Source organism: Rana temporaria, chromosome 8 (genome assembly GCF_905171775.1).
Source record: "Rana temporaria chromosome 8, aRanTem1.1, whole genome shotgun sequence".
NCBI classification, from domain to species: Eukaryota; Metazoa; Chordata; class Amphibia; order Anura; family Ranidae; genus Rana; species Rana temporaria.
Genome location: NC_053496.1, coordinates 159721556 through 159745273, shown reverse-complemented (window position 1 = coordinate 159745273; position 23718 = coordinate 159721556). Strand labels below are relative to the sequence as shown.

The window sequence follows — 23718 nt, the reverse complement described above, 5'->3', positions numbered from 1 at the left end:
CCATCGGGGATCTGGGTGACCGAATACTGACAGATAACCTTAGTACTGTCAGTCGGTGACCCCAAAGCACAATTTACTGGGAGGATAAGCTCAACTATTCCGCTCATCCAAGTTCTAGGCCTGTGGCAGAGGCCCCACTAGAGCCAGGCCTGTGGCAGAGGCCAGTTCCTCCCAGCAACCTTAAAGTGACACTTCGACTGCCAGGCTCGTGGCGGGAGTCTGTCCAGGGGCACTTCACCCACTCTGGCTAGAGTGGCGACGAACTATATCTATCACTACTGAGAGCAGGATTGCTCGTCTTTTATCCAAGCCTGATACTGCAAGGTTCTCTTACTTCATCAACCTTTTCTGTCCCATGTTATGTTGATGTTGGTCGTGTTGGGCCGAGACAATAAAGCATTCAGAAAATAGTATTTGCTGATTGGACATTCGTTTACTGCTCTACTCACTACAATCACCCTAGACAATGATTGAAGGTAACTTAATACGCCGATCCCAAAAACAACCAGCGGCTCCTGAGGGGGTAGCGCTACATATGTATTGTTTTGTATTTGACTGTTATGTCTTGTTGCGGGTATTGTACTGCTTTTTCCTCCTGAAAAAGCAGATTAATCTGTGAAACATGTAGAGGAGCAATTGGGCACCCCCATGGGGTTTACTTCTTCAGGGAGGGCATATTACTTATGACCCCTATATACATTAGTCTGTCATTCGGTGATAGATATGATTTTATTATATATATATATATATATGTGCACATGCATTCAAAAAAGTCTTTCTTTTAACTTTTGCAATTTTTTTATGTTACTTTAAATGTGTTATTAATTTGTACCGAGATAGTCCATTCACTTTGTTAGAAGACCCCCTCCCTTGTGTTGGGGTTTTCTGGGGATTAATCCCCCTACTTTTTGGATTAATTCATGTGGATAATTGTACCCCTCCTTTTTTTATGTACATTAGTCTTACCCACTTGAGGCACTCCATACAAATATTTTGGAAAACAAAGTACATATCTCCTGTGGATGTAGGCTGCGTCAAATCCTGTCTCTTCATGTAATCCCAGACAGACTCCATGATGTTGAGATTAGGGCTCTGCAGGGGGGCAAACTATCACTTTCAAGACTCCTTGTTCTTCTTTACACTGAAGATAGTTTCTTAATGACATTGGCTGCATGTTTGGGGTCGTTGTCCTGCTGCAGAATAAATTTGGGGCCAATCACACGCCTCCCTGATGGCAGAGGCGGCTCTAGGCTTTGTGAGGCCTTAGGCAAAACTTAACATGGGGCCCCACTCACGCCCATGATGTAAAAAATAATTCAAGGACAAGAGCCTCTTCCCCACAACCCTGGCCGGTGGTTGTGGGGGTCTGTAGGCAGGGGGCTTAACGGAATCTGGAAGCCCCCTATAACAAGGCGGCCCCCAGATCCTGCTCTTTAATAATTAAGGGGCGGGGGCCACCCACGATACCACATGGTGAACCCGCCCCTTGTGACGACATTGACTGAGGACATGCCGGGTCATTGATGTCACAAGGGGTGGTGTCAACGTTTTTCACTGGTTGTTAGGGACGCTGGCGGCCCCTCTCCTGAGTTAGGGCTCATAACACTGCCTGAGCACAGCAGCGTTAAGGTCCCCTCTCCCTCAAAACTGGGATAATGCATTGGGCAAGTTAGGCGACTGCGAGGCCCCTGTGAGTGCGAGGTCTTAGGCGATCGCCTAATTTGCCTAATGGTATGTGATGATGGATAAAAATCTGCCTGTATTTCTCAGCATTGAGGACACCATTGATACTGCCCAAATCTCCAACTCCATTTGCAGAAACTTGCAAAGAACCCACACCATGCTTCACTGTTGCCTTCAGACACTCATTATTGTACCACTCTCCAGCCCTTCACCAACAAACCGTATCCTGCTACAACCAAACATTTCAAATGTTGACTCATTCCAGAATACCTGCTGCCATATTTCTGCACCCCAGTTCCTATGTTTTCAAGCACAGGATGTAGAGACAAGGCTAATGCTGCATACACACAATCGGAAATTCCGACAAGAAAAACTTGGATTTTTTTCCGACGGAATATTGGCTCAAACTTGTGTTACATACACACGGTAACACAAATAGGTAGATTCACAAAGAGTTAGGCCGGCTTATCTACAGATAAGCCGACCTAACTCTGAATCTAAGCCGACCTATGTTTAAGTGTATTCTCTAACAGAGATACACTTAAACATATCTAAGATAGGACGGCTTGCGCCGTTCTATCTTAGATTGCAATGTATCTTTTGGCCGCTAGATGGCGCTTCCTTTGCGGCCGGCGTAGATTATTTAAATGAGGGGATACGCCGATTCACGACCGAACGCAAGCGTACGCCAGGCCTACACCGTCGAATTACGTAGTTTCCGTAAGGAACAGGCCGCCTAAAGTTAGAGCTATGCTCTAGTGGCCTAGCCAATGTTAAGTATGGCCGCCGTTCCCGCCGCAAATTTTGAAATGTTAACGTCGTTTGCGTAAGTCGTCCGCGAATCGGGAGTTACGTCGTTTACGTACGCGTCAAAATCAATAGACCTGTATGGCCTACTTAGCCGCAATGCGCACTGGGAAATGTAGTCGCCCCGCGCTTGCGCAATGTAAAAAACGTCAAAAAACGTGAGGTCAAGCCTCATTTCCATACTACACGCCCCCCTCCCAGTCATTTGAATTACACGCGCTTACGCCCGCTCGTTTTAGGCTACGCCGCCGAAAATTTGAAGGTAAGTGGTTTGAGAATCACTAATAGCCTAACTAAAAAGACTAGGCTAGGCCGTCCTAATTTTAGGCCTTTGTATGTGAATCTACCCAAAAATTCTGACCGTCAAGAACGCGGTGACGTACAACACTACAACGAGCCAAGAAAAATGAAGTTCAATGATTCCAAGCATGCGTCAAATTGATTCCGAGCATGCATGTTTTTTTGCGCGTCGGAAATTGCATACAGACGATTGGAATTTCCGACAAGAACAAGAAATGTCAGAAACATTGAGAACCAGCTCTCAAATTGTTGCTGTTGGAAATTCCAACAGAAAAAGTCCAAAGGAGCCTACACGCGGTAAGAATTTCCGACCAAAAGCTCACATGGAACTTTTTCTTGTCGGAAATTCCGACCGCGTGTACTCGGCATAAGAGACTCAACTATGTATGAAAACATAGAAACTGGGATGCAGTTCTAGTTGTTGTAAATCTTCCAGCAGCAAGGAAATGTGTATATCCAAAAAGACATCACAACTGTTTATTAGGTAGATTCAGTAAGAGTTAGGCCGACTTATCAGTAGATAAGCCGACCTAACTCAGAATCTACGCCGACTTATGTTTAAGCGTATGCTCAAACAGAGATACGCTTAAACATATCTAAGATACGATGGCTTGCGCCGTCCTATCTTAGATTGCAATATTTCGGATGGCCGCTAGGTGGCGCTTCCATTGCGGTCGGCGTAGAATATGTAAATGAGGAGATACGCCGATTCACAAACGTACGCCTGGCCGACGCAGTACTTTTACGCCGTTTACGTAAGATATAGGCCACGTAAAGTTAGAGCTAGGCCCTAGTGGAATAGTAATGTCAAGTATGGCCGCCATTCCCGCGTCGAAATTCAAATTTTTTTACGTCGTTTGCGTAAGTCGTCCGTGAATCGGGATTTACGTTGTTTACGTCCACGTCGAAATCAATAGGCCCGTGCGGCGTACTTAGCCACAATGCACACTGAGAAATGTAGGCACCCGGCGCATGTGCAGTAAAAATAAACATTAAAAAAGTGAGGTCAAGCGCCATTAACATAAAACACGCCCCCCTCAAACACATTTGAATTAGGCGCCCTTATGCCCGCCGATTTAGGCTACGCCGACGTAACTTAGCAGGCAAGTACATTGTGAATCATGTACTTGCCTCGCTAACTTACGGCGGCGTAGCTTAAATTCCTTAAGCTACGCCGCCGCAAAGTTACGCCAACGTACCTGAATCTACCTATTTATGTCTATATGTAAGATTCCAATTAAAAGTTGTGTCTCACCTCGGAAATACAACCATTTTCTATAGGGTCCCTCTACAAATAACAACCAACATTGACATAAGCAGAACAACCACATTAATTCCAGTGATAGCATAAAATAGTGTTCGAATAGCCACCTGCAAAAAAAATTAAAAAAATCACAGTAACATAGTTGACATGAGGCTTTCAGTAAAACTGTCATGAACAGTTTAGTCATTTCAGTGCATAATCATGTGCGTGTAAAGGCAGGCATTCTAATACTTTTGGTAATATTGTGTATATTCTAGACCTAGGGAATGGACACATTATTGTAAGCTCATCTGGGCTAGTGACTGATGTCAGTGGTTCTATGTACTTCAAAAAAATACATCTCAACATGGAAAATAAGTACTGTAATAAATATTTGTAACTTACGGTGTTTCTGCAATGCAGATATAACTTGAAATAGTTTGGGTGGACGCAGGAGTCATATCGATTGATATCCAAAAAGTTAAACACAAGTCCAGCACTGCTAAACATAAAGGTTATTACGATGAAAGAAAAGATGGCTTTGGCCTGTGGGGGAAAAGAATACTTAGATGTGTTTAACAATTTTGTTCCACAAAACACATTTTTTTGTGATTTATAACATTCATCTTATTAGCTTTCAAAGAAGAGCCACAGAGCTGTGTAATTTCGTAGTCCTTATCTAAGATCAGCCATGCTAACATAGGCTGGCTCAACCCTCAGCTATCCTGTGGAAGTTAAAGCGGTATTAAACCCAAAAACAAAAAAGTGATATATTGCAGCTTTTTAATTCATAGATATGGAAGCTATATTAGTTTTAGTTTTCTTACGTTTTTTCGATTACTTTCATCTGTTGATTATGCTAGTAAGTCTGTTATTTTAATCTGTCCAGCAAAAAGCGGCAGTTGGGGGGGTTGACACAGACCATTAAACACAGAAAGGGGTACTTGCATTTGTAGCGGTACCCCCCGTAGGGGCTGCCAAGTGATGTCACTTCCCAGTCACTTTGAGACAATAAACAGTCCATGTGCTTGTTTTTGTTATTTTTATTAGGGAATTTAACTTGGATGTGGTAAGGGAATTGCTTCAACTGCTAGAGGAGATCGACCTCAAGGCCTTAAAGCCACGGCGGACGTCTCTTCATTATATACTATCATCCATCATCACCAGGCATGTGAAGCTGCAAAATGGGGACTTAGGACATATACTAAGTTACCCTTTGTTCAAAGAAAATTTCTCATAAAATTTCTTGACTTCTGCCTTCGGAACAGCTATTTTTGGTATGATCACAAAGAAGTATTACCATCAGAACACTGGAGTAGCAATGGGAGCTAAATTTGCACCCAGCGTAGCAGGACTGTTTATGGCTGAATGGGAGGAAGAGACAGTGTTTACGTATATATCTATGGAATTTACCATATATAAAAGATATATTGACAACATATTCATCTTGTGGAAAGGAGATCGAAACTGACTAGAAGAGTTTATACAAAAACTAAATATCAACAATCGAGATATTGTATTATCCTGGGAAATAATAGACCATCAGAACAGCAACCCGATCTAGTCCCCATTATTTTGGATAATTGTCAATATCGCAAGATAGAGAAGATTGTCAAGAGACACTGGCTCATACTACAAGCAGACAAAAAAAACACCTTCAATGTGTATTACCTATGAAGCCTAAATTTATCTACAGAAGGGCACCTACTATTAAAGATAGAGGGGCAGATCCACAGACAGATTACGCCGGCGTATCTACTGATACAGTGGCGTACTTTCAAATTTCCCGTGTCATATCGTTGTTTTAAATCCTCAAAACAAGATATGACGGCTTCTGGGTTAGATCCGACAGGTGTACGTCTTCGTACGCCTTCGGATCTAAGATGCAATACTTCGGCGTCCGCTGGGAGGCGTTCACGTCGTTTTCCGCGTCGGGTATGCAAATTAGCTATTTCAGACGATCCACGAACGTACGAGCGGCCGGCACATTTTTTTACGTTGTCTTTAGTCGGCTTTTTCCGGTGTATAGTTAAAGCTGCTATTTCGTTGCGTATAGTTAGATTTGCCATGTTAAGTATTCCCGCGTCGAAATTTGAATTTTTTCTTTTTTTTTGCGTAAGTCGTCCGTGAATCGGAATGTACGTAAGTCACGTCTAAGTTTAAAAAATTACGTCCTTGCGACGTCATTTCGCGCAATGCACGGCGGGAAATTTAGAAACGGAGCATGCGCAGTTCATTCGGCGCGGGGACGCGACTCATTTAAATGAAACACGCCCCCTAATCGCAGATTTGAATTCCGCGCCGTTACGCCGCTTGAGATACACTACGCCGCCGTAACTTATGGCGCAAATTCGTTGGGGATTCGAACCGGCCTAATGTAAGTTACAGCGGCGTAGCGTATCTCACATACGCTGCGCCGATCTAGTTGTATGTGAATCTACCCCAGAGTGGTAAGAAATGTAGTTGAGCCACTAAAAACACCTTTTACATTTTTTACTGGGAAGGGTTTCTTTCCTTGCAAGAGATGTTTTGCATGTTCACAAACCAAACATCCCAATGTAAAGATATTCAGTTTTAACTCTACTAGTACAGGTATTACAAGAGATCAATGATTTCATATGTTGCAGTACTAAGGGGGCAGTGAATGCTTTAGAATGCAGCTGCGGCTTGCAATACATTGAACGTACCAAGAGACCCCTCAGAGTACGTATCAAGGAGTATGTACAAAATATTCTGAAAGGCTATGATAAACATAGTGGGCCAAATCCTCAAAAGGGATACACAGGCGGAACTGCTGTTCAGCCTGCGTATCCCTGTGCCTATCTTTGGAACTGATCCTCAGAAGCAGTTTTCCAAAGATAGGCAGAAGATCTGACATCTGTAAGAGACTTACACTGTCAGATCTTAGGATGCAGTACCGCATCCGGCGCTGGGGGCATTTCGCATTGAAATGCCGCTTTGCGTATGCAAATGAGGACTTACGGAGATCCACAAAGCTTTTCAGCTTTGTTTTTTCTGTGTAAGTTTACGTTTGCATATGTAAAATTAGGGCTGCTTTTACAAGGTGTAAACTGTTTACACCTTGTAAAAACAGACCTTTTTTTCGATCGCCGCAATTTTTTTTAAATTTAGAATTTTTTTTTTCGGCGCGTAACTTTTTTTTTACCCGACGCAACTTTATGTCCCGTCGCAATCCACAAAGCCCGGCGTAACGTAATTTCGCGCGCTGCCGTCGGGAAAATGACGTCACGAGCATGCGCAGTACGGCCGGCGCGGGAGCGCGCCTCATTTAAATTGTCATCGCCCCCTGGATAACAGGACCGCCTTGCGCCGGGAGAATTTAGGTTACACTGCGTGAAATTTCTAGGTAAGTGCTTTGTGGATCGGGCACTTAGGTAGAAATTTCCCGCCAGTGTAACTTAAATGGGAAAAATTAAGTTAGGCTACGTTTTTGAGGATTTGGCCCAGTGTATCCAAGCATTTTTTCCTTGAACACATAAGGACCCCTCCCATCTAAAATTTAGGGGAATTTAACCATTTAAGAGACATTGGCGTGGCAGCCACAATGTGAGAACATTAGATCAGCTTGAATCAAAATGGATATTTCACACCGTAATAACTCAACATTGTTTGCCTTGAATTGTTTCATTAGTGATTTTTATTCTCTGCCTTCTTTTTAAAATATATATTCTTTTTTGCATATATACACTTTCTTCGAGGCCGGCACCGAGGGGGCGGGGGCGGCGGCGGCGGTGCTTCAGCCCCAGGCCGGCACCGGGGGGGTGGAGGCGGCGTGGTTTTGGATCCGAGATGTCATGGCGTGTTTTTTTTTTACTGGGCGGTGGGGGTCAAGCTCACTTGCTGGTTGCTGCCTGGCTTACCATTGCCCATCAGTTTTGAACACTAAACTCATCTAGCTGACACACTGACCATTACACTGACTACCTGACATACATACACCACCTACCTGACATACATACACCTACCTGACATACATACACCACCTACCTGACATACATACACCTATCTGACATACATACACCTACCTGACCTACACTGACCTCACTTACCTGACCTACATACACTCACCTACCTACCTGACATACATACACCTACCTGACTTTGCATTTACATTTACTTTACTGCCTGTTGGACCTAGTAGTCTTTTTACCTTGCTATCACCCAATCGCTCCTTCGCTGGCTTGATCTCTCCCAATCCGAGAGCTGCCCGCCCGAGCTCCGAGTGGGGATCATCTCAGTGGTGTGGCGCCGCGGTATTGCAATTCCCGCCTTCTAGTGCTTCGGGCGCCTATGATGGACGTCACACGTCCCGCGGTCCCAGCATTGGATCAGTGGGACGTCCATCATAGGCGTTGGGCTCCAGAAGGTGGGACCATCCCGCTATCGCACTCGGCAGGACTCGGCCACAATCGGCAGGACTCGGTCTCCGCACGGCGGCACTCGGGATCAGACCGGTCCCGGTGCTCGCTGCTCGGGGCTAACAACGGCTAGCTAATTGACCAGGACTCGGGGCTTTACGGGGACCCATTCGGAGCTCCAGCCCCCTAAGCCTGGGCCTAACGATGCCCCTGTACAGTCAATTTAAAAAAAGAGAAAACTGCTCTGGCAGTTTTCTCTGATTTTTCTATTTCTGCATGGGGCTCTGTGGCTTGGAGGTTCCTCAGAGATATGGGTGGGATGGGATCTCCAACCCTGTGTCCAGATCTCATAGACATCCTGCAGGGTGTGTACCCAGGTGCACACAGCTCATATAATGAAGGGCTGGGGAGAACAGAAGTGAGAGGAAGGTGGAGTTGGAGCAGTGGCTGCTAGTGTCTCTGTGTTGGGATAGACGCTGTGTGCGAACAGAAGCTGTGTGTGTTGAAGGGCTTCAAAGCTGTGTGCGCCCAAGGAGCCTAAAGCTGTGTGCATTAAGGGACTTCAAGCTGTGTGCGTTTAAGAAGCCCAAAGCTGTGTGCGTCCAAGACTGTTAGACTAGAAGATCTGGTGGTTTAAGGTACCAGTACCTATAGCAGCAGTGCTGTTGAAGAGTAGCCAGGTGGGCTTGTATTTTCAGTTATCTCTGAACATCGTTTAAACCCCTGTGTGGGGTTCCTGAGTGGACTTTTGTTTTGTTTTTTATCATTTAATAAACGTGGGCTACCAGGCCTTTAACGATAAATGCCTGTTTGGTGTGGACTCACTACAAGAAAACGCATCTACCACGAGAGCTAAACACCCCCAATATCACACTAGATAACATTGTGCTAATGATACATTTGCCCACCGCCTTAGTAGATTATCTATAAAACCCCCATGTACCCAGGACTAATAAAGAGAGTATCATCAATCTGAGGACAGTCTCGTGCGATATTTTCTCGTGCATGCACTAAGTGCATGTACGGTGATTCCATGGAATCACTGTGAGGCTGCAGAGCTCTGCAGGCATGTGGCTAGTTGAAGCAGAGTTCTCGATGGAAGCCTTACTATATGGTTTGATAAAGGGGCACACCTGACTGCCCTGAAGCATGTAGCCACACCCCCCCCCCACACTTCCTGTCATCGCCCAAGCGAAAGAGATGCTGTTTGGAGCCGCAGCCATCTTGCCACTTCTGGAAGCTGCTGTTGCTTATGTTCCAGCCTGAAGACTGACAGCTGAACTTCCTTCAAGAACTCTGCTTCAACTAGCCTCATGCCTGCAGAGCTCTACAGCCTCATAGTGATCCTATGGAGGTCTATATGGGTTTATTACAAGCCTTGATCCATTTTAATCTAGTGAATGCATTTTTATTGTCTTTTGTACTTTTTAATAAATTGCCCTCTTGTGTTTTTGTTTTTCATATTGGCCTGGCAGGGTGGCTGGGTCAGCCCTTAAATATGCTGGAGCCTGGCCAGCAGGGGAGTTGGGTGGATCATGGTGTGCTGAGGTTGCTGTTGTGTGGACTGGGAGGGGACCCCTAGGGGCTGGGGTCTCTGCCTCTAGGCTGTTACTTAAGGAAAGGAAGCCTAAGAGGGGAATCTCCATTACCTTTGGACATGGGGAGATCTGATCAGTTGGAGGCCTGAACAGGAGTCTTGCGCAATGCAGCGGGGAGAAAAGGACAGTGTGAGTACCCTCAGCATAAAAGGGGAAAGACCAATAAAGGTGATCCCCAATGTGTTGTCTCAGTTCTCTAATAGTCTTACCCACGTAGAATGCATTGCATCCACATAACATTAGGTAGATAACCCCTGTGGTACCACTTTCTGTGAAGAAGTGGGGGGAGAAACGTTCTCCATTGGGGAGTCTATAGGTGGTACCCATTAAGATCCAGGGGCATCGGGGACATTGCCCACATCGTGATGTCCCTCTTGGGCCAGAACAGGGAGAATTGTTGGGCTTGTAGTAACTGCTTGTCAGGCGATCCTTGAGTGATTGAGCTCGTCGGAACACTAGTTTCGGAGTTGTGCAAACATGCTTACTAAGTATATGTGATCTGCAAGTAAGTGCCAATGTTTCCCTAGGATGTTACGTAGTTGGCCATGGTGTGCTGAGAATTTGATGATAACCTTTGCGGTGTTGTTGCGAAGCGCGTGCGTGACGAAGTATAAAGCAATGAGGTCCTGGTGTGTGCATTAGCCCTATTGAATGCCCTTCTCAAGGTGGTACAGGAATATCTCCTGAGGAGTAAACGTTCACGTAGGGAAGCTGCTTGAAGAAAAAAAGTCTTCATCTCATGCGCAATTCCTCCTTAAACGCAAATATTGCGCAAAGAGGATACTGCACACAAGAGATTTGGGGTGAGTACTGGAGGCGTGCAGCAAGGTGTTACCAGCTGTAGGCTTCCGATACAGATCAGTACCTATAGTATCGTCAGGGTTTTTAATAATCATTAAATCCAAATAAAGGTATTCGTGTAGCATCAAAAGTATAGGTAAAGTAGAGGTTATCTGAATTGTGGTTCAGGCCCTTAATGAATTCATTGAGTAAGGTGCGAGAACCTGTCCATACAATAAACAGGTCATCAATGAAACGATACCAGCACAACACTGATTGCAAAAAGAGCATGTAGGATTCATTAGCAAAAATGTATTTTTCCCAGGCACCAAGATATAAATTAGCGTATGAGGGGGCACAAGAAGTGCCCACTGCCACACCCTGGGATTGTGAAAAATGTGAGTGAGGATAAACGAAAAAAGTTGTACAATGAATTCATTGAGTGGCCATGACTTGCGCTCCTGTTCCATTAGGAAGGATCTAGCTGTCAGGACCCCCGCTCGTGGGGGATTTTTGAGTACAAGGTCTTGACATCAACAGCCACGAGCAGGGAGTCCGAAGGGATCTGGATCCCCTCAATGTGACGCAGTAAATCAGATGTATCACGAATGTAAGAAGGCAAGCTCAGAACATGGGGCATTAGGAAATGGTGACGTTGTCGTTTAGAGACCCTATCCCCGATACAATAGGTCGTCCAGGGGGACACAGCAGGTGTTTGTGGGTTTTAGGTAAGGTGTAAAAAGTAGGGGTTCGAGAATGTTTAAGGATGAGATAATTTAGAGTGTCTTTATCGATGAGACCGCGCCAGAACGCATCTGTACATAGCTCTCGGAATTCATCATTGACCCTTACCTTCACCGTGATTTTCCCCAAGTGGTTTATCACTCTTGGTGACCTGTATGGTTTATCACGATACCCTGTATTGTTTTTTATTGTTTATGTTGTTTTGATTTTTTTTTCTTGTCTGATACCATGTCAATAAATGTATAAATTTTTATTTTATCTACTCTGTGTGAGTTTACCTACTCAGCCTTGTACCGCAACAGTCCTACTGCCCCCCTTTTCTTTGGTCTTTCGGGTGTTGGGGTCCCGTAAGTCCTATGTTTATTCAATACTTTTTGGGACGATGGTACCATATTTAAACTAATTAATTTGCTCTTTACCTAAGAGGTTAACAATTAACTGAAAGACACAAAGATGCAACATTTTAGTTAAAGATAGGAATTTTTGACATATTTCTTTCCCGTCTTATGAACTGACCTGGTTGGAGAAAAATCGAATCCCAAGCAAAATAAATGCTGCAGCGGTATACTGTGAAGAGGAAGAGATAAAAAGAAAGTCAGACCAGGCCTTTATTCCTTCTTGCCTTCCTTCCCTCCCTTTTAGTTCCTTTCCAAAGCAAAAGTGTGTGTCCCTCCTGTGTGAAGCTGGGTATACTAGTATTATAGATTTTTTAAACACAAATTTTAATTTCAAAAACATTTGTTCGATTTTCGAATTGCCAGTGAGATCGACCGCAGTGACAATAAAGTTTGAAGGAGCAGAATTGAAATTTTGATTGTTTTGTTTAGAAAAGGTGATATGCGAAGATGGGCATTGCAGATCACGAAGCCAAGAGTCCCAATCTTTTTCAAATTTGGCATGCCTATCCCAGAGGATGCCGATCAATTTTTCATGCAAGATCCAGGTAAGTTTGCACTTCATTAAAGTCAAATCTACCACAGAAGTTTTCCTAGTGGTAGCTATAGATATTTTAGAAGCCAAAAACACATAAAAATGTTGGGGTCTGTGTATGTTTGGGAATATGATAAATTTAGAAGAGTTTTTTTTGGGAACGTTGACCATTGTCACTGAATAAAATAAATAGTGCATTCTCACACATAAGCACCTGACTTTTGGGCAAATCCACTAGGTATGGAACATTGGGGTGGATTCAGGTAGGGGCGCGCACTACTATGGAGGCGCAGCGCACCGTTTTTACGCTACGCCTCCGTAAATTACCTGCGCTACGCTTCATTCACGAAGCAGTAGCTCCGTAATTTGCGTGTGCGCTCCGTAAAACTGCCCGGCGTAAGCGCGCGTAATTTAAATGATCCCGTAGGGGGCGTGGATCATTTAAATTAGGCGCGTTCCCGTGCCGAACGTAGTGCGCATGCTCCGTCGGGAAACTTTCCCGACGTGCATTGCGGTAAATGACGTTGCAAGGACGTCATTTGCTTCAACGTGAACGTAAATGGCGTCCAGCACCATTCACGATTGACTTACGCAAACAACGTAATTTTTAAAAATCGCAACGCGGGAACGACGGGTATACTTAGCATTGGCTGCCCCTGCTAATAGCAAGGGCAGCCTTACGCAGAAACCGACGAACGCAAACGGCGTAAAATGCGAACGCAGGCCGCGCGTACGGTTGTGAATCGGCGTGAGTATGCAATTTGCATACTCTACGCTGACCACTATGGGAAAGCCACCTGGCAGCCATCGTAAGAATGCAGCCTACGATACGACGGCATAAGAGCCTTATGCCAGTCATATCTTAGGCTGCAGTCGGCGTATCGACCTTTCTGAATCAGGAGCAGTCGATACGCCGGCGCAACTAAGCAATTGCGCTGCGTATCTATGGATACGCAGACGCAATTGCTTACTGAATCTACCCCATTGTTCCCTTCTGCCCACAGCCTCAAAAGCACATAGGGGACATCTCAGGGTACATTTTGGATAGCCTGGCTAGGATAAGGTACCGTCATGATAGGACATTGTAATTGACTTCTATCAATTGGACATTCATAATGCCCTTGTGTATTCTGGCAGGCCATGTTTTCCAGTCTATATCTCGAGTTCCAAATCTTTTTCCCCAGGCCAGTCTATATGAAAGTCTCTGGGGACAGACAACCAATTGCCTATACAAGTATGATATACCACCCTTCTGAGGTGCTCAGTTTCAATTGCCATGTGAACAGTATCATCCTTTATCCTCCTCAGCAAGGTAAAGTTGGATTTGGCATTGGTGGAAGTTTTTTGTCTGTGACATTTGAAACTGTTGGAGATAATAGTCCGCATTTCCTTTCATATACATATGCTTACTGTCTAGGAAGTATTCAATGTGGTACAATCCTTTATCCATCCACCATTGGAATTGGCGAGGCCGTAAATCCGAAGGAAATTATGGGTTTTTAGGTATTGGAGCTACCAGTAAATGCAGGGATTTCAGAAGTGTTATCCACATTAAAGAGTCTATGGGCAGGGGTTTGAAGGCTTTTGCTTCCAACAAAATCCAATCTGGTTTATTGAGTTAGGAATAAATTTGATACAATCGTGTCAGCTGTGCTGTTCTATAGTATTTGTAAAAATCCAAAACCCCCAAACCCTCGTAGTCTTTAGTGGCAGATAATGTGCATTGCAAAAAAATTCTAACAGAGTATGTGTTTTTTTTTTCATGTGCTGAAGACTATTCATTTCAAAATGGAATATTAAAAGCAAATTAAACTTTGAAGTACTTCTACTTTTAAATGGCATTCGTCAAGCCGTCAAATGTACTAAGCTTTTTCATACAATTTTTTTTCTTATTCTGGTAGTGTTTACCCAGCTTGAGACACTATGGGGTAGATTCACGTACCTTTTACGGCGGCGTATCTCCAGATACGCCGCCGTAATTTGAAATCCGCGCCCGCGTATCGTTACGCCGATTCTCAGAGGCAGATACGCTTAAAAAATAGGCTTCCTCCACCGACGTAACTTGATTGCGGCGGCGTAGAATTGTGTGCAATATAACGTTGGCCGCTAGGGGCGCTTCCGTGGATGTCGGCGTAGAATATGCTAATTACCTAGATACGCCGATTCACAAACGTACGCCCGGCGCAATTTATTTACGTTGTTTACATTAGGCTTTTTCAGCAAATATATAAATAAATAAATGTGTCCATGAATGACAGACATGTCATTCATGGACACATTTATTTATTTATATATTTGCTGGATGGGCTATGGCATGCAGGGGAGGCCGTGATCACCACTGCAATTCAGAAGTATGGATCTGCAGTACACCTCCCCATCTGTGATACTATTAACACTTTAATTTTTACGTCTAATTGTTTTTATTTAGAATCACTATCATTAGTGATGCTTTTAGACTACTATTAGTATTTGTATTATTATTACTATTATTATTAATATTTTTATTACTATGGTTACCATCCTTGTTGTTATTATTATTTTCATTATCATTATTTTGACTAGTATTATCATTACCATTATTATCAACAACATATAGTATCCTAGTAATTGACCACGCGTTAAGGTGGGAGGAGTCTGGACGGCCCCTGGGAGAGCCCCTGTGGTGGGTGGTGCCTGTGCATATGTGTATCTGTATTTAAGCAGTGCTAGTGGAAGGATCTGTTCTGCTGGGCTCTGAGGAAGAGGCCCTTGATGCCTCGAAACGCGTAAGCCAGCAGTGACGTACCTCGAAATCCCCTCCCCTTACATTTTGGAGTGTGTTCGAGGGGTATTTTACTTTATCGTTTGAGACAAGCCTTTTATCACCATTTGCTTGTGAATAGTTTTTAATATCATTTTTATTTAATAAATTGTCAAACGGTAGTACACGAGGCTGGTGCGCCTTTCTTTCTCCTTTTTTGTTAAATGATGAAAATACCCTATTATAGAAAGGTTCCACAGCAAGATGGCTACCAAAGGTAACAAGCAGTTGCAGTGTCCAAACAAACTTCACTCCATCTGTATAATGGCACAGTGCCACCTACTGGACAGAGGAAAACCTATAGCTGTGTACAAGCAGATAGGCTGCAGGAAGGAAGGAAGGAAGTATATTATATATCATACATATCATAACAATATTAATTGTATATAAAATATACAGTAACTAATTATAAAATCAGTATACAGTACATTCTCTAAAGTTGTCCATAGACAGGGAAGTGTAAAAAACCTCCTCCTCTTGGGGTTAGGGTTTTCCCTTGAAGAATAAGGCTAGGATTTAGGAATTGAAACAGGGACCTCCCCCAGAGGTCAAAGGTCAGAAGGCGGGTTACCAGAGATCAAAGGTCATAAGACATGGCTGACCCACCCCACACCAAAGTGTACCGCCTACCCCAACTAAGTCGAAGAGTGAACAAGTCGGGGGAATGAACAAGGCCTTCTTGGATTTTCCCTCACTTCCTGTCCGAGTGAAAATCTTATCACCTGAGCAGGAAATGGACAGAAACCTCCAACAGGAAACCAGAGATCAATAAAAACCGACAGGGATTCTTGCTTTTCCTACTCTGCTTAAAAAGAGCATAACTGCTGTCTGTACCCCTTACGAACAGTCTCTTAACCACTTAAGGACCGGACCAATATGCTGCTAAGTGACCCAAGGGGTTTTTACAATTCGGCACTGCGTCGCTTTAACAGACAATTGCGCAGTCGTGCGACGTGGCTACCAAACAAAATTGGCGTCCTTTTTTCCCCACAAATAGAGCTTTCTTTTGGTGGTATTTGATCACCTCTGCGGTTTTTATTTTTTGCGCTATCAACAAAAATAGAGCGACAATTTTGAAAAAAATGCTATATTTTTTACTTTTTGCTATAATAAATATCCCCCAAAAACATATATAAAAAAAATGTTTTCCTCAGTTTAGGCCGATACGTATTCTTCTACCTATTTTTGGTAAAAAAAATTGCAATAAGCGTTTATCGATTGGTTTGCGCAAAATTTATAGCGTTTACAAAATAGGGGATAGTTTTATTATTTATTTATTTTTTACTACGAATGGCGGCGATCAGTGATTTTTTTCGTGACTGCGACATTATCGCGGACACTTCGGACAATTTTGACACATTTTTGGGACCATTGTCATTTTCACAGCAAAAAATGCATTTAAATTGCATTGTTTATTGTGAAGATGACAGTTGCAGTTTGGGAGTTAACCACAGGGGGCGCTGTAGGAGTTAGGGTTCACCTAGTGTGTGTTTACAACTGTAGGGGGGTGTGGCTGTAGGACTGACGTCATCGATCGAGTCTCCCTGTATAAGGGATCACCCGATCGATGCGCCGCCACTGTGAAGCACGGGGAAGCCGTGTTTACATACGGCTCTCCCCGTTCTTCAGTTCCAGGGAGCGATCGCGACGGAGCGGCTATAAACGAATAGCCGCGCCGTCGTCCCAGATCGCTCCGCGTGGAAATCCGACCACCGCATGTAGCGGGGGGGTGTCCCGATAGGACCCCTGACCCACGTCTAGGCAGGGACGTGCAGGGACGTACAGGTACGCCCATGTGCCTGTACATGCCATTCTGCCGAAGTATACATGTGGCGGTTGGGAAGTGGTTAAAGTGTTTGTAAACCCTTGCATATAACCAGTGAAGAGACTGGCTTCCGGTGATGCACAGAGATTAAACAAATCCCCCTCAATTAGTTGTACCTGTTTAGCTGCAGTCTTCTCTTCTCTACATCCGTTCAAAGTCCAGAATTTATAAAGCTTGTCTGAGAGTTCAGAAAAAAAGTGGGTGGAGAGGTGAAGTCACACTCTGACTCACACAGGAAACAGGAACAGAGCTGAGGACATCAATTAGCTGGAGGTCCTTCCCCCGTTACCATTTTTCTCCTGTTGTCAGGAAAATTTGTCAGAAGTGACTCATGCAGAAAGCAACGGAAGGAGGCAGCAGAGAGATGCTCTGGATTGAGACAAGTACACACTATAGAGGGATATGCTTTGTTCAAATTCTATGTCTGAGGTTTACAACCACTTTAACTTTTTGTACTGGTGACATGTCATTGGGATAAGAGGGGAAAGAACATTTTTCCAAGAGGTCCACAGAAAGCAATGTTAGGAGGCTGTAATGCTCCCCCACTCTAATCGAAAATGAAAAAAGAACGTTTTGTCTGGAGATGAACTAAAACCATGCAGAAACTTTTAGCAGCCATGCAGTATATTCACCAAGAGACACGTGTATAAACAGATGTACTTACAAATACATAGCCGATAAATACAATGCCATACGATATCGTTTTTAAATGGCCATACTCTCCAAAAATCACCAACACAACTGCCAGTGATAACTGCACAAGGCTGAGGCAAATCAGCAACACCTAGGTACAAAGTTAGAAAATGAGTGTTTTTACTGTATACTAGTCCATGATAATATTACAATGACCAGTTGTTAAGCAATTCATCACTTCAGCAGCGATGATAATTGTACATGTTATTGTGTACTAATAAATGCAGTGTAGCACTAATAAAACTGTGATCTAAGTAATCAATATATGTTAAAATTACCCTAAACATATGCAAACCCAAAGTAATCAATACATGTTAAGATTAACCTCAATATATGTAAACCAAAGTAATCAATACATGTTAAGATTAACCAGTTAAGCCCCGGACCAATATGCAGCCTAAAGACCCAAGGTGTTTTTACAGTTCGGGACTGCGTCGCTTTAACAGACAATTGCGCGGTCGTGCGACGTGGCTCCCAAACAAAATTGGCGTCCTTTTTCCCCCCACAAATAGAGCTTTCTTTTGGTGGTATTTGATCACATTCTGCGGTTTTTAGTTTTTGCGCTATAAACAAAAATAGAGAGCGACAATTTTGAAAAAAATGCAATATTTTTTTACTTTTTGCTGTAATAAATATCCCCCAAAAACATATATAAAAACATTTTTTTTCCTCAGTTTAGGCCGATAACGTATTTTTCCTACCTATTTTTAAGTATAAAAAAATCGCAATAAGCGTTTATCGATTGGTTTGCGCAAAATTTATAGCGTTTACAAAATAGGGGATAGTTTTATTGCATTTTTATTATTTTTTTTTTTTTTACTACTAATGGCGGCGATCAGCAATTTTTTTCGTGACTGCGACATTATGGCGGACACTTCGGACAATTTTGACACATTTATGGGGAACCATTGTCATTTTCACAGCAAAAAATGCATTTAAATTGCATTCTTTATTGTGAAAATGACAGTTGCAGTTTGGAGTTAACCACAGTGGCGCTGTAGGAGTTAGGGTGCACCTAGTATGGTGTTTACAACTGTAGGGGGGTGTGGCTGTAGGAATGACGTCATCGATCGTGTCTTCCCTATAAAGGGAATGACGCGATCGATGCGCCGACACAGTGAAGCACAGGGGAAGCCGTGTTTACACACGGCTCTCCCCGTTCTTCAGCTCCGGGAGCGATCGCGACGGAGCGGCTATAAACAAATAGCCGCGCCGTGGTCCCGGATCGCTCCCCGAGCGGACCCGACCTCCGCATGTAGCGGGGGGGGTCCCGATCGGACCCCCCACCCGCTAATAGGCGAGGACGTACATGTACGCCCATGTGCCTGTACGTGCCATATTGTGGACGTATATGTACATGCGGGGGTCGGGAACTGGTTAAAGGCTAATTTCACCTTTTTTTTCTAAATTCTAGCTCCCCTGTGTACCAATATAGCATTAATGTACTACTTTTGCAAAAATAAAAAAGCTTTTCATTTATTCTACACACGCTTACCTTACTGTCCTCATAGCTGTTTAAAAACACTGCTCCATTACTTCTGCCTTACTTCCTGGACAGATTTTACATCATGACACAATAAGGAGTTGACAAGCTGAGGGTAGATGATGCAGGGTGTGTGATAATGAGGTCAACTGGTCAACTCCTTCCTGTGTCATGACCCAAAGTCTGTCCAGGAAGGCAGAGGTAATCAGCCATGAGGACAGTGAGGTAAGCATGTGTAGAATAAATGGAAAGCTTTTTTATTTTTGCAAAAGAAGTACATTAAAGCGGGAGTTCACCCGAAAAAAATTTTTAACATTAGATTGATGCTCGTTTTGTCAAGGGGAATCGGGTGTTTTTTTTTTAATCGAAGCAGTACTTACCGTTTTAGAGATAGATCTTCCCCGCCGCTTCCAGGTATGGGTCTTCGGGACTGGGCATTCCTATTTGATTGACAGTCTTCCGACAGGCTTCCGACGGTCGCATACATCGCGTCACAAGTAGCCGAAAGAAGCCGAACGTCGGTGCGGCTCTATACGGCGCCTGCGCACCGACATTCGGCTACTTTTGGAAAATCGTGACGCGATGTATGCGACCGTCGGAAGCCTGTCGGAAGCCTGTCAATCAAATAGGAACGCCCAGTCCCGCAGCCCATACCCGGAAGCGGCGGAGAAGATGTATCTCTAAAACGGTAAGTACGGCTTTGATTGTAAAAAAAAAACACCCGATTCCCCTTGACAAAACGAGCCTCAATCTAATGTTAAAAAAAAAGTTTTTTGGGTGAACCTCCACTTTAATGCTATATTGGTACATAGGGGAGCTGGAATCTAGGAAAAAAAGGTGAACAAAGATGAACTTAGCCATTAACTTCAACATATGTAAACCCAAAGTAATAAATACATGTTAAGACTGTTACTGCTCACAGTAAGAGCCCATACACACACGGGCGACAGCCACCTGACAAGTCACGTCCCATTCTGTTCAATAGAACCGTTCTAATAGGAGTGACGTAAGTCGCTCAGACTTAGAAAAAGGTTCTTGTATGACTTTGGGGGCGACTCGGGGCGACTTGCATTGACTTCTATATAGAAGTCATTTTGCAAGTCGCCTCTGAAGTCGTCTTCAGGTCGACCTTGCCGAGTCGCTCCCCCAAAGTCGTGCCGCCCCTGCGTGAATGGAATTTTATTGTACCTGAGCACAGTGATTTTTGTTACTTTTTGGACATGTTATTTTGTCCTCCAGACTGGGTCATATTTTTTACTAAGCCACATAGGCCATGGGCTAGGGTGCCATGGCTGTCATGGGCTAGGGTGCCATGGTTGCCATCCAGGCCACTTAAAAAATTTAACCTGACTACAACTTATGAGGTTACACATGGCCATCCAGGCCACTTTAAAATGATCCTGGTTACTGCTTATAGGGTGGCACATACCCATTGAGGCCACTCTAAGGCCGCGTACACACGATCGGTTAAACCGATGAGAACGGTCTGATGGATCATTTTCATCGGGCCAAACCGATCGTGTGTGGGCGCCATCGGTTATTTATCCATCGGTTAAAAAAAGCCAACTTGTTTTAAATTTAACCGAAGGATTCCTAACCGCTGTGAGTCTAAATACCTGAAAGCAATGGGAAGCTTTGATGTAGATGAATATCAGTGCGGGGGGCTTTCAGGAGACCTTGTCACAATGTTTCCAGGAATGAGAGTTAATAAAGCAGTATTAAACAAGGAAGGGGCGTGGGGGCGTGAGGAAGCTTGATGATAAGTGAAAGCGACTGCAAGGTGGGGGCACTGAGGAGAGGAGGACCAAAGCCTGCAGGTAACTTGTTCTATGCCTGGTACACCCTTCATGAAGTCTTGGCTCATGTTTGGGGGAATATTCTAACCATTGGGAAGAATCATCCTGGAAACTGCATTCATCTCCACTATCCCTCTACCTCCTATGGTAGCGATAATCACTTATGCTCGGCGATTGAGGGATGGAAAGAAGGCCGCAGTACCATAACCACTGCAGGTCTTAACAGTCAGTATGTCACTCTATGGGTGACAGGTGAAGTGGCAAGTGACGATTCGCAATGTGTGGCAGGTGACATGGCAAGTGACAATCAACAACGTGTGGCAGGGGACATGGCAAGTGACAATCTGCATCTGGTGGCAGGCGACGTAGCAAGGGGCAATCTGGATCTGGTGGCAGGCAAGTGACAATTCAAAATTTGTGGCAGGGCCGTGGCAAGTGACAGTCCAAATCTGAAGGCAGGTGACGTGGCAAGTGACAATCCGCATCTGGTGTCAGGTGACGTGGAAAGTGACATGCTCAGGGCTCCCACTGATTCTGCATTATGGTGAGTTGAACCATTTAATCTTATATAACAATGTAATAATATAAATAATGAGCTTCAATCATCCTGACACTATAACAACCATGATGCTGTGATTATGGAAGCGCCAACACCAGCCATTGCCCCAATACATTTCACGCAAAACCACTATTTTTCTGGCAGTGCCCCTACCAAGACTAGTCTCTGGATCTTCCCCTGGTGATCATATTACATTTCCATCAATGGGCAACGGGAGAGATTCCCTTTAAGCAATGTTCCTGGAAAATGCCCCTAAGATTAAGAAATACTTCTATCATTAAATGATGCAATAATGTCTTAATTATCACTCACCCCAAGACGTCTTGATTTTGCATTGGGATATACTGGTGTGAAGTTCGCAGATGCTTGGGATGAGTTAAAATTCTGGAAAGAGGTCCGATTGCTGTTATTCCCAGACAAAGATGGGGTAGGATTATTGTATTCTGGGTATCCTGTCTGTGTATTGCTCTGTTGTACACTGGATGGCACATGTGCTCTCTGAGAAGGGTTGGGAGTAGTATATAGAGTGGTCAGTCTTTGTGCATCCCAATGATAACCAGTAGAGGGCGTATTTATCATTTCAGAAGTGGAGGGCATATTATGCTCATCATTAAGCTGCTGTCTATTCCATTGTTGAGCAGTCGGCGTGCTGTTATTTATCTGATAAGCGCAGGGTGCATCATATTCAGACATTATTGTGTGTATATTCTCTTGTTCAGTAGCTGGGGTTAATCTTTGGGAAGGGGGCTGGTAGGGCATACATGTTGGCAAATCAACAACTGATTCATAAGAAGGAGGAGGAGAGTCGTCATTTTGCAGATGGTCAGCAGGCGGTGCAGTAGCATGAATCCACATTGGAATAGCATGGCGGGTGCCATACCCAGGAGGTGTGTACTGAACATAGTCATGTCTACGACTCAATTCATTCACTTCTGAAAACATACCTGAAGGAGAGAAGAATTGAAAAAATAAAGATTCCCCTGGTAAGACATGGATACAATGAAATAATGCAACAAAACAGAGTCAACACTGAACCTAAAGTGGTTGTAATTGTAAACCCCCGTCATGAAATTTGAAATTAACTCAATTTCTGTCAGACTGGATGGAGAGCGTCTGGGAACAGCAATTTTCAAGTCTTGCCACAGATTCTCAATTGGATTTAGGTCAGGGCTAGTCTATCACATAAAATCCCAATAAAATACATTTACGTAAACAACAGCCTTCCGCTATTTAACCACTTCCATATAGGGCACTTACGCACCTTCCCGCCCAAGCCAATTTTCAGCTTTCAGCACTGTCGCACTTTGAATGGCAATTGCGCGGTCATGCTACACTGTACCCAAACAAAATTGGCGTCCTTTTTTCCCCACAAATAGAGCTTTCTTTTGGTGGTAGTTGATCACCTTTTTTTTTTTTTTTTTTTTTGCGCAACAACTAAAAAAAGACTGAAAATTTTGAAAAAAAAATTACCTTTTTATTTTTTTTCTGTTAATTTTTTTGTAAATAAGTATGTTTTCTCTTTCAATTACGGGCACTGATATGGCGGCACTGATGAGATGGCACTGATGGACATCAATGAGGTAGTACTGACGGGCACAGATGAGGTGGCACTGATTGGCGGCGCTGGTATGCGGCACTGATGGGCACACATAGGCGGCACTGATGGGCACTCATGGGTGGCACTGATGGGCACTCATGGGCGGCACTGGGCACTCATAGGTGGCACAGATGGGCACTCATGGGCGGCACTTATGGGTGGCACTGATGGATACTTATGGGTGGGTGGCACAGATGGGCACTGATAGGTGGGCACTGGGCATGGATGGGCACTGTGGAGTGGCACAGATGGGCACTGATAGGTGGGCACTGGGCATGGATGGGCACTGTGGAGTGGCACTGATGGACACTGTGGGGTGGCACTGATGGACACTGTGGGGTGGCACTGATTTTCCCATGTTGCCAATCAGTGCCCATTTGTGGGCACTGATTGGCATCTTTTTTTTTTTATGTTTTTTTTTTCCCAAAAATGTTTTATTTTTTTGCCCCTTTTTTATTATTTTTTTGCCCTTCCCTGGTCCAGGGTGGGCTTCCCTGGTGG

The 23718-nt window shown here is 44.0% G+C and overlaps 1 protein-coding gene across 1 annotated transcript in view; it reads right to left on the bottom strand.

The window, feature by feature from the left end:
• The window catches only part of LOC120910459, a 41758-nt gene that overhangs the window by 2882 nt on the left and 15158 nt on the right, over positions 1–23718 (bottom strand). Inside the window, exons 2-5 of the mRNA XM_040322217.1 lie at positions 21933–22564; positions 17754–17873; positions 12051–12101; positions 4046–4161 (exon numbers count right to left, since the gene is read on the bottom strand). Of these exons, the coding sequence (XP_040178151.1) occupies positions 4066–4161; positions 12051–12101; positions 17754–17873; positions 21933–22564 (899 nt within the window). The 3' untranslated portion in view covers positions 4046–4065. The remainder of the gene's footprint in view (positions 1–4045; positions 4162–12050; positions 12102–17753; positions 17874–21932; positions 22565–23718) is intronic.